Source organism: Hippichthys cyanospilos, chromosome 7 (genome assembly GCF_059441005.1).
Source record: "Hippichthys cyanospilos isolate Australia breed blue-spotted pipefish chromosome 7, RoL_Hcya_1.0, whole genome shotgun sequence".
Lineage (NCBI taxonomy): Eukaryota > Metazoa > Chordata > Actinopteri > Syngnathiformes > Syngnathidae > Hippichthys > Hippichthys cyanospilos.
In genome coordinates, this window is record NC_142375.1 from 3,947,338 (window position 1) to 3,964,077 (window position 16,740).

A 16,740-nucleotide genomic window follows, 5' to 3' on the forward strand; every position below is an offset into this window, starting at 1 on the left:
CTGAGGCTGCTGCCCCCGCGACCCGATCCGAGATAGATGGATGGATCGGCGTTTGCAGTAGCGTGTTCCACTTCCTGCCAATAATCAACAATTTGGTACAGCCATTGACGCCACACTATAATCAACAACCAGATCAACAATACAAAAACATTATGTATGTAGTTTATGTGGCAAATGGTGTTCACGCCTCATATGTTTTTCCAAAACTATCCCATAACTATACACTATAGCACAAACTTTTGTTGTGGGTGGTCTATGGCACATTTTTTTTTCTCAAATTACTGCCTGATATTCCACCATACTTATGAAAACAGATTTGTGAGCAGTATTTGAGAAAAATAGGAAATTAGTGTTCACAGAAAGAAGTCTTGGATTTTTGAGGTAAGCACATGATAAACTAAAATAAACTAAGAAAAACTAAAAATGTCATGCTTACCTATTTTGTGTGTGAATGGCATCTTTCTCTTGTATGTTTTTCATATTTATAGTGAGTATGAATAGCATTTTTGCCTGTTTTTCCTTCACTGCTTTCCCATGATTCCAGTTTTTTCTGTCCTTTTATTTTGGCTGCAGATTCCACACATCTGTTCATTGCCAAGTATTTATCTGCTTTTGTTCAATTTACATTTCTCCCTAATTTTCCTCCTTCTCTTCCTCGTGCCCACTCCTTTTCTCAGGATATAAAGGTAATCTGTTAATGTCAAAATCTTCAAAATCGTTGATATTTTTGTTTCATTATTTTGGATTTCCTCATGTTATATGCATTTATTCATTTTTGTAATGTTCTTATGATGACATTTGCCTATGGTTTTAATTTCCCAGGGCTCTCTATTTTCAATCCTCACACACACACACACAGCACAAATTCTTTGCATTTTATGTGTTGATTTAGTTGCTAGTAGTTGCTAGTTGCTAGTATATATATATATATATATATATATATATATATATATATATATATATATATATATATATATATATATACACACACACACACACACACACTTCATCTTTCGTGGCCTTGGTGCCTTGCCTTTTTTTTTTTTTTCATTAAAAAAAAAAAAAAAACTATATTGCAGAGGGATGTACCGTAAAGGTTTCCTTAATGACAAACAGATTAGTTGACTGTAATGTAATGCATGCCATGGGGGACCCCTCAGAGTTTAGACTCGAAATTCAAATTTATTACAACAACGTTCTATTCTGTCCTTACTGTATTGGCTGCGCATGTAAGGTGGAGACCGCCTGCTGGAGATATAGCAGAGTTTCGTCAACATCGGCCAGGAAATCTGCCATTCAGCTCACGGGCACTCCTACAAGACACGTGATTGACTCCTGGCACGACGTCGACCGTCGTAATCTACTGCCCTCATTGGTCGATAACGCGCCAGGAGCTAATCAAATCTCTTGTAGGAATACCTGTTTGCTGATTGACTAAGTGCCTGTCCAGTCATGTCCGAGCTGTTCACTGTTGAGGACAGTACTTGAAGCATTCTCAGAGTGAAGCACGCACGTGAGTGAGACTTGCAGCACAGGAGTGAGGACGAAAGAAAGCTTTGGGACAATGTTAGTTGATATAGAGTTTTTTGTAATAAACTGGAATTTCAAGTGTAAACTTTGCTTCCCTGTTATTTTGTTTGGTCAGCTACGGGCTCCACTGTAGGCCGATGTCTGAGGGTTGTTACCTTGTGCACATGCATGAAATTTCTTACTTTGTTCCTAATTTATAGATAACACTTTTTGCGAGTTTTTTCCGTACCCCATCAATTAAAAAATGAGAGCACACTGTATATTCTTAATTTTTTAATTTATTCAAATCAGTCTGTGGGAACTTTGTAACCTGTGACGTTCATGATGCATTTTCAAAGATAAAGAAAAAAACAATTGCCTCAATATCATCAGAATCAATCGGTATAAACTTTTAAGAAGCTGCTAACTCACCTTGGTCTCTTTCTTTGCGAGAATTTTTCTCAACATGATTTTAGTACTGTTTATTAGGCTTTGGTGAGTTGAGGGAATCACTCTCATCTTCACATATTGATGAACAAATTCCTTTTGGCCACCAGCGATCCCATCCCATTGGCACTGCTCTAACTCTGGAAATGTGTTTTGCCCTGACCAGAGGGCTGTCCAGGTCTCTGCAACAACAATGGGAGATGCACCCTCGAGGCCAGTGGCTGGCGGTGCATCTGTCAGTCTGGATGGAGAGGAGCAGGATGTCATGTAGCCATGGAAACCCTTTGCACAGATGGCAAAGACAATGAAGGAGGTATGTTACGAAGACATGGTATGGAGTAAAATGTATTCAAGATATTTCAATACAGGATAATTATTTGGACACATTGTATTAGAAACATGATGCAGAAGGCAAAACACAGATAAACATCTGTTTGCTCTTTGCCCAGTTGGATATATTAAATTGAATTTTACACATTAGTCTTTTTTTCACCTATAAACCCAGAAACAATTATTTCCTATTAACATAAATTCCTGGTAAAACAAAGTGCCTATGGCTCAGCATGTTTACATTTCAACTGCAACTCATTGTTCTGTCGAAATGAGACTGATGTATTAGGCGGAGGTGTTATTATTCATGACTGATACCCAAGGGCTCTTTACCATCATTGCAGTAAACAGAAAGGGGAGGAGGAGAGTGATTATGTTAAATTGCTGAAGTATAGTGGAAGTAACAGTGCTTAAAAATAGTAACTGTTTTCAATTCAAAACAACAAACAATATTTTGTTCTTTTGATTTTCAGTTATTTCAATTGATAGGTAAATACATGGGACTTGAATAACACTGTTGTAATGCTTTTGCTCATTTTCTATTGAAATTAAAGCACATAGACACACCACATTTCTTTTCTCTTATGAGGTGGATTATCAAAACACTCATCACCCTTTGCTTCCCTCTGGTCAAAAAATTTGCCCACCCCTGGACTAGCCTGTGAAGTAGGATTGGTTTGGCGGTGTCGTTCCCATGCAAGGTAGATGGTCTGTTGAATACAAAAGTCTTTAGCTATAAATTATGTGTAGACCAGAATTTCTATGAAAATAAATGAAACTGAAAAGAAGCAGATGCTGCTCTTAACCACATCATTCATGGCAGCCATTGCTAAGTTTGATAGGAATGTAGCTATTTTAAGATCTGAAGAAACAATATTTAGGCACCAAAGGAGTAAACAGAGATGAGCCTGGGAGAGGATGTGTGTTTTATGTAAGTTTTTTTATGTACATGTAATGGTTGTCACAAGATGTACACTGGGCTATTGCAAGCATGCAACATGCATTGGCGTCCATGTATTATTTGGTGTGTATATTTTGACAATGAAGTTGATGTAGCATGTTGGTTATTTTATTTTTCTTGTATTAATGGGCATCAATTAAACATGAATGTAAGAATAGAACCAATCCACAACCATGTGTGGCCTGAACCATGGCGATTGTTCTGTTGGGTTCAATGAGTAAGTAGAACAAAACACTACAATGTTGAACACAAATTAACTTCTTAGCCTTTCGGTTTTTCCCTTTAGGGGTTGCCACAGCAAATCAACTGCCTCCATCTTAGCCTGTCTCCTGCATCCTCTTCTCTCACTCCAACTACTTTCATGCCCTTTACACCTATAAACCATCTCTTTGGTCTTCCTCGAGACCTCCTACCTGGCAATTTGAAAAATTTGAATTAAAAAAAAAAAAAAAAAAATATATATATATATATATATATATATATATATATATATATATATATATATATATATATATATATATATATATATAATATATAATTTATATCATCATCTTTTTTTTCCCAGATGGATTGATTGATTGTGTGGATCCAGACTGCTGTCTGCAACCCTTCTGTCAAAACCAGTTGTACTGCAAAGGATCACCTGACCCAGTGGAAGTACTTAGCCAGTCCCCTTCTTCACTGCCTCCTCAGCAGGTTTGCACAGCCAACAAAGTTTCTTATTAAATGAAAATGATTAAACCTCATATGAGTCAGAATACAAATGCAAAGCTTAAGGGTTTCTTTGGTGTATACGTTTTGTTCATGGATTTTGATTGATTTTCTTCCTTTTTACAGGCTTCCAGGTCTTTTTACCAGTCCATCTATTTCCTTCTTGGTCCTGAGTCCACTCATGTGATATCCGGTGATAGTCCATTCAATAAAAGGTAAGAATATGTGTCGTCATACATCTGTAGTAATACACCGTACTCCATAAGTCAGAGGAGCTCAATGCATCAATTGTAGTTGAACAGTCAATTGCCATGGTAGTATTAAATTGTTGGTGTATGCCAAAAAAAAAAAGAAGAAGAAAAAAAAAGAAGAAACCTTCAGAAGGGACCGCAGGTAGGAGGCGCCCCCTTTTAGGCTCAACAGGTTCCACTAGATGCTGAGTGTTAAAAATAACACATTGTACTGTATTAGGCAGGAAGTGCCCAGTGCAAAGGTGCCTTGATCTCAGGCCATGCCATCGGGTTAGATCCTCCTCATAGTCTGGTCTAGCGGATTCATCCTAATAAAAGCGCCGCGAAGGAGATGGGCTATTTCAAAAATTGCATTGGTCGATCAGTGCAGGTTCGCATGACATTGTTCAATTCTTTTCTTACCATCTATCCCCACCTCCTAATCGTGAGAAGGAGGCAGGAAGGAGAAGAAGAAACCTGCATTCACAGACCCAAGTAAATGTGTTTTTCGTCCAGACTTAAAGATTTATACTGAGGCGGCTGCACGAGCTTCCATAGGCAGAGCATTCCAAAGCACTGGTGCGCGAAAGGAAAAAGTCCAGGATCCAGCCCGCAGAGTCATTAACAAGCCAACGTTTTGTGACCGAAATTGTCTGGACAAAACATATGGTGATACTAAGTCGGCGAGATAGGAAGGCGCTAAACCATGTACACTTTTAAAGGTAATTAGCTACACCTTAAAATCTCATCTCAGTATTGGAAGGCAATAGTACAATTATCCAGATTCAAATTGGTATTCACTGAGCAGGGCCAATAATTAACATCTGTTTTACTGGGGTTGAGAAGCAGAAAACTGGAAGACATCCGTCGTTAAATCTTGGAAAGGCAGACTTTCATCTGACACCACTTAGGCGGATTTGTTTTTTCTAAAGGCTTGTATAGTTGGGTATTATCAGCTTACGAATGAAAACTAATAGCATGTTTACGTATAATATCACCAAGAGGGAGAATGTTCAGTAGATGTTAAACAGTAAAGGATCCATAAAGGATTTTTCACGTAAGAATCAGGATTCTCATTTCCTATGATTTAGATTGTCCCAAAATCAATATTATGAAAAAAAAAGGAAATTGATTTACTTTCTGACGGCTTCCGTACCACGTCAGGGGCGTGCGGTGCCATTACATCACCACGCAGTCAAGTCTACATGGCACAAAAACAAACAGTGGAGGAAATTCAACCGCCTCCGTCACGTTATGCAAACTCTTCTCACTTACGAAAGCTACATGTGTTAGGTTTTGGTTCCGGAACTCGGACATGTAGTGTACCCCAGACAGACAGAAACGTTTGATGACCGTCCAAAAAAATGTTATTAACAAAAAGCGCACACACGGTGTGGGTAAAACAAAAACCCCAACAGGGCAAAGTACAACAGAAACCTGGTCGATTATCAAAGTCTATGCAAAAGTCACACCGGGAGGCGGAGGGGAGCGGAGTCCAAAGAAGAAAGGGTTAGGGTTAGGGTCCAAGGCCCGTGAACCATTAACAAATTTCTTGATTTCTCTTTTTTCAGCTTGGTGTCAATAATCCGGGGTCAGGTGTTGACAGCAGATGGAACACCCCTGATTGGAGTCAATGTGTCATATGTCCACTTCCCTGAACATGGATACACTGTTACACGCAAAGATGGCATGTGTGTATATAAGCATACAATATACTACATAAATTAATTTTAAAACTAATATGAGTTATTTCATCTTTAGCTATATATTTACTCATTCACTAATAGCCATTGGGCAGCAAAAAATCATAAGGGAAAGTATTTAACAAAATCATAAATTAAGTCATTTCATTCACTATCAATTGAACGAATATTTGTAGTCATATTTGAGATGTTTGAAGCATTTTACCCTTGTTTTCTTAATTTATCGGGTGAAACTAGACACTAACCCTCAACGGAAATCAGTTTATTTACCAAACATTTTTCATTTGAATCATATTAGAATACAATGTGTTGCAGGTTTGACTTACTGGCCAATGGTGGCGCATCCCTGACAATAAGTTTTGAACGTGCTCCGTTCATGACCCTGTACCGAACTGTGTGGGTGCCTTGGAATGTATTCTATGTTACGGACACTCTGACCATGAAGAAGGTAAGCTCTGTCGGTGTTCGTGCTCACAACTGACTAAGGCAAGGATGCTTGAAAAAAGTACAGTACAAAAGACACAATACGGCGGTACTTTGAGATACAAAATTAATTCATTCCGTCATGGCTTTCCGATAGTGATATGTTTCGTATCTTGATTCAATTTTCTTTTGTAAACTATGCCCTTCATGCCAAGCTTGGAACCTTACCTTTCGAGTGAGACGCCATCTGAAAGCATTCGCCGAGAAGGAAGAGAGCAAATAGCAAAAAAAAAATAAAAAATTCGCTGGAAGTTGGAGAACGTTGATGAATTAAATTTCCTGGCTTGAGGCCAGGAGGGTAAGCAGGTGCATTATATAGCACCAGCAAACATTTCAGAGGGTATCGCTTATCGAGCAGGTAATATTCATTCACGGCCTAACCGAAACACATGTTCACTCGCTCTGTAAAACACTGTCTCATTACCTAAGCATCTGCATTAGCCACCAAATCACAGAAAGCTAAAGCATTAGGACAGCATTAGGCTAGCATTAGGACAGGAGCTAATCAATGGGGGAACAGAATGACAGAAATGAATCTACAGTCACGGCGCAGCAACTTTTCAAATTGTCAATTCTCAATTTCTTTTTTTCGTACTTTGCGTCAAAAAAGTCTTCAGATGCAGTTTCGTATATTAGTTTTTTTGTAAACTGGGACGTTCATGTCTCGAGGTACCACCGTGCCAAACTATAGCTGCAACCAAGAAACTCAGTTGCTCCACTTACTTCCAAATGACCCGTGTGGTGAAAATTTGGACTTTGCAGTTGAAAAAAATGTTGGTAAAGTAATGGCTAAGACATTTGGTAAAAACACTCCAAAAAAGGCCTTACTTCAAAGCACAGCATGTACTGTATATACTTTGTTAAACTATTCAGTAACGGAATAAGCTCAGCTGCCATTGCAGCATTTGAAAATTGAGCCTGTAACAGGACTGTCCTGATTGTTTACATTTTCATGCTAGATTGTCAATATTCCTGCTGTTAGCTAAACAAAAAATAAAACATTTTGAAAACTGGAAACTCGTTTATACGTTCTGACTTCTGGGTCATTGCTGCATAATCACTGAAGTGGTAATGCAAATACTAACATCTTTTTCAGGAGGAGAATGACATTCCAAGCTGTGACCTGAGTGGTTTTTCCAGACCAAGTCCTGTCATTGTCACAACTCCTCTATCAATGTTCTTCCGAAGCTCACCTGTGGATGGCCCCATCATACCTGAAACCCAGGTCAGAAATGGTGTGGAGGTTATATTGGACATACAGTATGAGGCAAGAATGTGGTCTTGGGTTCTCACTGTGCTCACGTTTGGATTGAACATTGGCTCTTACTAGAGATCGACGGATAATCGGCTGGGCCAATTATTGGGGCCGATATTTGGAAATTTGCCCTTCTTTTTGTCCGTCCGGCCGATATGAAGAAATCAATGTAAATGTGTTGCCTTTAACAGGATGTTTCTTGTTTCAAATAATGTTTAGAAAATATTTTCTATATTGTTACATGATTGTTGCATTTCGATGGATGATTATTGTTTTGTTTGTGTAAAGGAGAGTTTTACCAAAGGAAAGGTTTTTCCAATAGAAGTGCTTTTGGTTTTGCCGATGACACATTTCCCTTTCCCTTTCCGGGTTTGCAGATGGCCAGTTCATTCATTTGTGCTTTGTTTGACTTGATCTTTGTTTTGTGGCGCCACCTCTGGCCGCTGTCGATATTACATTTTGTAGTGAGAATGATGGTGTGGTTTTGAGAGCAGTCAGTCTGTGACGCAAACGTTGTATTGTCTCTGTGAAATCTGGCCCACGACTGTCTGTGAGTTGTACTTTCTTTGTAAGAATATTGATGTATGATAATATGGCCAAAATGTGTTTGTTTGTTGATCCAACAACATGTGACTGTGGTCAACATGCTAGCTAATATTAGATCGTATCTTCATCATATTATATACAGCGCTGCCCTGTATGTGTTTTTAAATTTATGGCTTGTGTAATTCAGTTTTATGATTGACTTCATGTAATTTGCGTACATGTTTGTACGCTTTGAGCCCCCCCACGGTCCGCAGTAAAAATATCAAGCGTTGACTGGTCCGTGGTAATTAAAAAGGTTGGAGACCACTGGTGTAGACCATGGGCTGGTTGCTAGATCGTTGCAGGGTGCATAAATAGTGAATATGTTTTGACTTTTTCTACCCAACCATCATAAACTCCCCCTTTGATGAAGTTTTAGTTGAACGGTACAAAAAACATGCACATTGAAAAAAGAAGTCTATCAAACGAATGGGAATAAAAAATAGATGAGAAAAATAGCTCACTAAGTTTTAATTGATTTTATTTCTTATTTTAATCCACAGGTTTTACAAGAAGAAACTACAATCCCTGGCAGTTATCATAACCTCGTCTACTTTAGTTCAAGAGCTGCAGGATACAAGCCAGTCCTCAAAGTCACCTTGACACAATCATCAGTTCCTTTTAACTTGATGAAGGTGAGATATGAGATATATTTCTGAAAGTATATTAAGGGCAATAGAACAAAGACCGTGGCTTAAAAACAGCCTCCGATTTTGTTCCATGATTCCTATTTGGAGTGGCGGTCAAAATTTGTCCTCAGAAATTTCTTCACAATTTTTTTTTTTTTTAAGTGTAAAAATGGTGCAGATAAGCAAGCTGGATTTCTCTAAGCTGGACAGCTCGAGTAAAGTTTTGATTATTTCAAAATTGAATCCAATTTTCTTCCACCTTCTCCCTGTTTTCCACGGACAACATATCATGAATGTTTCATAGTTTGTTGAAAAATTGTTTGGGTTTTTAGTTTGTACTTTATTTATTACAGTGGTACTTCTACTTTTGAACATCTCTTGTTCTGAAATATTCAGGTTACGGAACGCCTTTTCCGAAAAATACTACCTCTTGCTTTGAAGGAAAATTAATGATACCAAAGGCGAAAATTGTTGATGTACAATAAATAGATCCGAGACACCAGTGCTCACTCGAACAAGGCTGCAATGTAATACCACGTCTCCCATCCACTGCTGGAGCATACTATTAAGAGAGGGGGGACAATATTACAATCCGTATGACAAAAATCTTTTCCCATAATAATATTTGTTTCCCTTCGATTTATGAGCGGCACCAAATCTTTTATCACATACTAGCACTCATTGGTAAAGCACTAAGTACATTTTTTGTGACTTTTTTTAAAAATGTTAATTTGTCTCAGCTGTCAAACGTTTGCCTCTTCCTTTATCCCCCACCATCCTTTTGCTTCCCTCTCAAACTTCTCTTCACAGTCCCCCAACTCCAAAGGTAAATTAACATCGCTTTTATTATTCTTTACATGATGTTCTGATTCTCCGATTATTATGCATTAATACAATTGTAATATGTATTTATTACATTTTTGATACATTTTCTTTATAATTTATGAATACTGCATTATTAATTTAAAGGTTTTAGGAGCTTTTTTGGGGATTGGAACGGATTGGGCTATTTACATGTAAAAAGTGCTTCTACTTCACGTTAAAAATGTCTTCCGAATTAATTTCATAAGAAGAAGTACCACTGTATTTTAGATTAAACTAATGGCCACTCAAAGGGCGGCCACCAGTTTCCCATTGCAGAGTAAGGTATCTTTTCAGTGAAAATAATTTTGACAAAAAGTATGTTTTTCTTTTCTGTTCGGTGCTTCTTTTCTACAGGTTCATTTGATGGTAACCGTGGTGGGACGTCTCTTTCAAAAATGGTTTCCGGCTCAGCCGAATCTTTCGTACACTTACATTTGGGACAAGACGGACGCTTATGGCCAACGTGTTTATGGACTATCAGAGGCAATTGGTATGTTTTCCGCTGCGTTCACACTAACTGTGGAGAGAGTGTTGTACCACTTATCAAGGAAAATTAATTCTTATTTTGCAAAGAAGACCTCAATTGGATCAGTAGGTTTGGCTGCAAGACCTGAATGGAGTGTTTAAATGAAAAGAATCAATGGAATGAAAAACATTTTAGACAAACAAAAACTAAATATTCTATCGTGAACAAAAACACAGTACTTGCTGTTGCTCCCATTTTCTGGAACTCAAAGATCTAAAACTCATGCTGCATGTGCATTTCTGTCAAAAATTGTTCATAAATGTGTCTAAATCTGTGATAGTGAGCACTTCTTCTTTGCCGAGCCAATGTGTCCCACCTCACAGGTGTGCAACATCAAGATGCGGATTAGACAACTTTGATAGGTGCAAAAAAAACCAAACAAAAAAAAGTACTACTAATAATTATCCATCCATTAATTGTCTATTGGGTTGCGTCCTGGCAGCAACTTTTTCAGGGAAGCTCAGACTTCTCTCTCCCGGGCCACTTCATGCAGCTCCTCCAGGGGGATTCCCAGGTGTTCCCAGGCCAGCCGAGAGACATTGTCTCTACAGCGGGTCCTGGCTCAACCCTGAGCTCTCCTACTGGTGGGATATGCTTAGAAAACTTCATGAGGGAGGCATCCGGGTTAGAGACCCTAACCAGATGCCCGAACCACCTCAACTGGCTCCTCTCAACGCGGAGGAGCCCCCTGCAAATGTCCTAAGCTGTTGGCTAGCGTCCCCCGGTGGTTTTGGGGTCCCAACATAAAACTTTCTATTGCACCCTGTTCGCGAGTTGCCATTGAAAGTATTAATTCCAAAAATCGAGGACATGCACGGTAAAACATCAGGTTTCAATATGTTCAAAATTGACAAGAGTTTGAATTTTTAATGGCAGTAAATGAGCCCGACATGGGCTAAATTTGACATCTGCAGGGTGTATCTCTCACCCTCCCGTTTGCACGCATTTGAAAGGGACAGCAGGACGGCATAATGAAAGTCTACATGTTTTGACAGTCTCTGCTATATTTTAGCTTCTCAGTGTTTTTTTTTTTTTTTTTGATGCTTTCCCTATTATATCACACATCAATAACTTCTAAAAGCCCAATTTAAGTTAAAATTTCCCCCAGGGATTAAACAAGTGATATTCACTATTCTTTGCATCACAGGATGACACAAATAATCATTAGGTGGTAGCACAGTCCCACGAAATAACTGAGAAACTTTACCTTCACTTGGGTTTGTCTTTTAGTGTCGGTGGGATTTGAATATGAGTCCTGTCTGGACCTGATCCTTTGGGAGAAGAGAACAGCCATTTTACAAGGCTATGAGATGGATGCTTCCAACATTGGAGGATGGACTCTTGATAAACATCACATTCTGGATGTAAAAAACGGTAGGGGAGCCTGATCTGAATTAACATTGTAAATATGTACATTTGCATATACTGTAGCACATATTGTTGCGAATATGGTGACTGAATGGGATTTAGAGCAGTGTGTGACGTATCTGTGGGTAAGGGTTGAAGTGCTAACTATTAAAATGACTGTTGAAGTGTGAACCCCCTGTCGTCCTGTTTGTTCGTCTATACGGGCTTCGGGTTGGTTGACGTCCTATGGCCGCTATTCCAACGGTCATTGGATTGAGGATCTTCCCATTGATCCTGACTAGTCTCCCAACTGGTCAGGGAACTGGAATCAGACAACAATATATACATTTATTTACTTGTATTTCGGGTTCAATCTGTTGAAATTTCATTTTGGATTTGACGGTTGGGGTTACAGATTCCACTGTTCATGAAAACATATGTGGAAAATACACAACAGAGAGAGATTATAGTCATGGTGACCAAAAGCAAAGCACCAGAAACCCTTCAATATCATTTCAGGCAGCATAGTCCCTCTCACTAAAATCACTCATTTGCCTTTTCTGCAATGTCATGTAATATGAATAAATGACAAATAAATTAAATTTAGCCAAATAATGATTCCCAATGCAAATAACGATCCATTCTGCTAATGAGTCATGACAATCATTTAAATAACGTTTCAGTTAAAAAAAAAAAAAAAAACAGACAAAAAAAACTTTCAATATTGATAACTGTATAATCGAGCATGCTTGAATAAGAGGAAAATTTTAATCTCAACAGTTGTCAAACTGATTGTTTTGCATAGGCTTTAATCAACAGAGTGTAGAAGAGTTATTAAAAATATGGTGTGTGTGTGTGTGTGTGTGTGTGTGTGTGTGTGTGTGCGCGCGTTTAAGTGCGTGTGTGCCAGAGCTAAGAGCATGAGTGAGCGAGCAAGTGAGTGAGTGAGTGAGTGAGTGAGTGGGTGAGTGAGTTTTAAATAATCCCTTTTGCATTAGCTCAGTGCTTCCCAATTAATTTTTGCAAAGCCCACCCCAAAGAAAGAGAAAACATTTTGCACCCCCTCACTTGCTGCAGTGACGATGGAAAAGATCAGACTCATTTCAATTGTATAAGTATACCTACAATTGTATCCTTTTTAACACTAACAAAAGAAAAAAAACACACATTTAACTGTTTCAGCAAATATTCACTTAACTATTTACAGGGGTTTTTACATATTACATTTTATTCTAAATCGGAACCTAATTTTTCGCTGTTGCTGAAAACTTGATGTAAGTTTGTATTATAAAACACCACCAATATCAATGACTTTTTAACAGATCTTATGAAGATCTTATGAAATTGATTGAAACTTACCGACTGAAGCTATTTCCATGAGCAGAGTCCAGAGTGAAGTCAGATGTTCTTCATATATATATATATATATATATATATATATATATATATATATATATATACGAACTTAATCCGTTCAGCGGCTACGCTCGTAACTCGAACTGCTCGTATGACGGGCAATCCAAACCTATGTTAATTCGTGAATGCATGCAACGCGTGCAAAAACCTTAGGTAAAAACATCACGACATTATACACATATTAAAAATGAGTAACATAACCTACTGTACAGTTAAATTAAATAACATAAATATACAAAGGAAAAATGACATTTACCTTTGGGGCGACGTGACTTGAGCTGGGTGGAGGCGGAGGGGAGCAGAGACCAACCCGCAGAATTTATTGATTTATTTTCTTAAACGGGAACTTTTCTCAAAACTAGAACATATCACCGGCGATTTCCTTCTCTTTAATCCATTATAGAAGAAGCCTCTCAATTTTGTTGTCGATCGAGGTCCGTCCCCCGGCAAGAAAAGTCTTGCCCTTAGAAGATTGCCGAGCGGTTACGGCCATACTCACGAGCCATGCGTGCGCCTCCTTCGTATTTTGTTTTTATTATCTCCTGCTTGGTTTCTATTGTCATCATCCTCTTACTTCTTCCTTTACCGCCACTAGCAAATTTAGAAGCCATGTCTAACAGATAAAGTTTGCAAAGTCTTCACAACCTTCCTTCCTTCCGTTTTTCACTCATTTTCTCTCCTTCCTTCCGTCCCGACCAGCTGTGCCATCAAGCTAGATAAAGGCGTTCGGCCAATAGCATATCGGCATTTCTGTGATTGACGTGACGCCGGCCAATAGCATCTCCGTGAGTGAGACCGTGACTGACACCGTGACTGAGACAGTGACTGTGACATTGTAAGAGCAATATCGTTTTACGTTGCCGTGACAAGCTTTTACTGCTGATTTTGAAGACGTGGCAAAGCAAAAATACATGAACAAATACAATGGCCGGCATGTCAGATTGCTCGTAAGGTGAATGGTCTGTGCGTAAGTGGGGGACAAAAAACTCCGCGGACCACGCTCGAAAGTCGAAATGTTCGTAAAAGAGGGTGTTCGTAAACCGGGGGCCGACTGTATATATATATATATATATATATATATATATATATATATATATATATATATATATATATATATATATATATATCCTCACAAGAGTCGCGGCCATGCTGGTGCAGGGCACACCGAGACACACAATGAATGATTCACTCTCACTCGCTCTCAACTCTAATCCCATGCGATATTTTTTGCATGTGTTGTGTTTACCATAAAATTCAGTGACTAACACTCACTCATGTACAGTATCATTCACCCCCTGCCAAAAACAAAACTAAGTTGACTTTGTGTATGTATCTGAATTCAGTTCTTAGAATGGATGTTTGAGGTCAATGTCAAATGAACTCTGTTCTAAACACATTTACTCAAATTGCATTTCGAAAACTGCACTGCCCTCACCCAACAAAGCTGGAGAGTATCTCTCCTCTTGATATAGTTCCTCATCTGTCGATCTCACTCACATAGATGCATGCTCAACTGTGCACACTCACACACAGACATGCACTAACACACACAAGCGCACTTTTTTGTTGTTGTTGTCAAATAGTTGCTGTCAATGAGGACCACAGCTCAGCATGGGTCTAGCCTTGTCAGCTGTGCCCATGTTGATCAATCAACATCTACTAATGGAAGGAGAGATGAAAGAGTAGCAAAGAGAGGGCACAAGTGTACAGTACAGAGGTAGCAGTGTTCCATGCGGCTATTTATAACACAGCCACAAAATAAAACATGATAAAAACAATGACGTAGGAAAATAAAGGATGCAATTAAAACCAGATGAAAGCATGTCTATAGGAAAACATTGACAGAGGAAGAGACACGGGAAGCAGCAATTAAAGAGGAAGAAGTACAATTAGACAAGAACAACAACAAAATAAATGAAGACAAAGGCAACAAACTGATCAAGGAAGGAAAGATGAAACCTAACGATAATTTAGGCTAGCTTTCAGGTGGCTTAATAATGTTGTTGGTGACAAAAGCTTACTCTTTTATGTGTGAAAAAAAACACAAATGCATCATATTTCGTTTACCAGCTAATCTTCTCATCAACCATTTGAATTGACCACATTGCCGTTTCACATAGTGAATGGCTCCCATAGCCTACACCATTTTTCAATTGTGTTTTGATATGTTTTTGCTTCTTAATCAAAAGCTGAATGTAAGGTTAATATCATTTATTAATGTTTAAAAAATACTGGGCCTATAGTGTTTTAAGTGGTTCAACTGAACTCACCTTGGGTTCCACATTTTCTAGAATTAAATCCCCAGACCCCCAATACATGATACAAACATTGTATGTGTAGGGTGTACTTTGTCTACTGTAGAACAGTCATCAGGAGCCCATACCCAGCCTTTGTTTTTGACATTACGCTTCAACAACACACCCGATTCAAATAATCAGCTGATCAGCAATGTTTCCAGAAGTCTGATAAGGTTCCCGATCATTTGTGTATTGCACGGCAGTGCAACGGGGTTGCACGGCAAACAAGCCAAATAGGTGCTCTCAGAACTGTACTTGGGCCTGCCCACACTCCCTGGTATGCATTTCACATTGTGAAAATATTGGATTTACATTGTACTGATCATGCTTTAATCCTGACATCACAAAGTTATATTTAATGTATTCCATCCTGTTTTTTACCCTGTGTATTTTTAATGTTTTGTCTTTACTTTAGGTATCCTGTATAAAGGCAATGGTGAGAACATATTTGTTTCCCAGCAACCCCCTGTCATCAGTAGCATTATGGGTAAGAAAATGCTTGTGTGTTCACTACATTTCCAAACTTTGTGGACCGGAGTCTTTAGGCTTTTACAAACAAACCAACAAACAAAAAAATGAATAAATAAATATACACAGTTTTGTTTTTCACCATGATGTGGCAATGCACAGGACCTGTCACCTTCAAATTCAAATGGTTCCAAACATGTTATGAGGTCAAGAAATATAAGAAATATTAACTCTTGAAACTTGTTACAATCAAGGACGTCAACACAAATGTAATCAGAGACAGGTAAGATTGCTGAGTAACAGGAGACAGTGGCTGACTGTCTCACACACAGGCTTCGGAGGCAGGGACAGTGAAAGATACAAGACAGGGCAGATAGTTTGATTGTGGGGCAGGAACAATTTTGGTCAGGCAAGCAGAGCAGTTTTTCCTAACAGGGCAGAAGGCATTAGTGTAGTAAGGGATAAGTGAGGTCAAAATCTAGGTTGACAGATCAGGGCAGCAGGTGTGCAAGTTGTCAGGCGCAGGCAGAATTAAGACCCAAACATGCAGAGTAGGACTGAATGCAAGAAGCCTTGTAATATGGTGCAAGATGATCTGGCAAGGAGTGGCAGGAAGAGACAGGTTTATATACTGGTCTGTAGTTGTTTGCACCTGGTGATGATGGAGTGCTTGAAAGAAATGTAGTCATACTGGTGAGTGAGAATGAGCTGGCTGTGTCATTGCAGGTCATACAATAATATCGAAATCATGAAGCTGACTGAGAAAACACCAACTAGTGCAAAGCTGTTATCTGGGCAAAAGGAACCGACTCCGAAGAATAACAACTATCAAAAATATTCCTTTTTGATGAACTTTTTTTGGTATACCAAATAACTCCATCAATATTTATTCATTATGTCAATGATTTAAATATTATTCTCCAATTCAAGGGATTTATAAATAATGAGAAATTACAAGAGGATGTTTCAAAAATATCCC

At 38.6% G+C, this 16,740-nt stretch overlaps 1 protein-coding gene across 1 annotated transcript in view; it reads left to right on the forward strand.

The window, feature by feature from the left end:
* LOC148420726 (teneurin-3-like) overlaps positions 1–16,740 on the forward strand; it is a 114,682-nt gene that overhangs the window by 55,269 nt on the left and 42,673 nt on the right. Inside the window, exons 13-22 of the mRNA XM_088418626.1 lie at positions 2,123–2,269; positions 3,813–3,943; positions 4,085–4,173; positions 5,760–5,879; positions 6,207–6,339; positions 7,471–7,599; positions 8,718–8,849; positions 10,062–10,197; positions 11,464–11,607; positions 15,709–15,780. Of these exons, the coding sequence (XP_088274752.1) occupies positions 2,123–2,269; positions 3,813–3,943; positions 4,085–4,173; positions 5,760–5,879; positions 6,207–6,339; positions 7,471–7,599; positions 8,718–8,849; positions 10,062–10,197; positions 11,464–11,607; positions 15,709–15,780 (1,233 nt within the window). The remainder of the gene's footprint in view (positions 1–2,122; positions 2,270–3,812; positions 3,944–4,084; positions 4,174–5,759; positions 5,880–6,206; positions 6,340–7,470; positions 7,600–8,717; positions 8,850–10,061; positions 10,198–11,463; positions 11,608–15,708; positions 15,781–16,740) is intronic.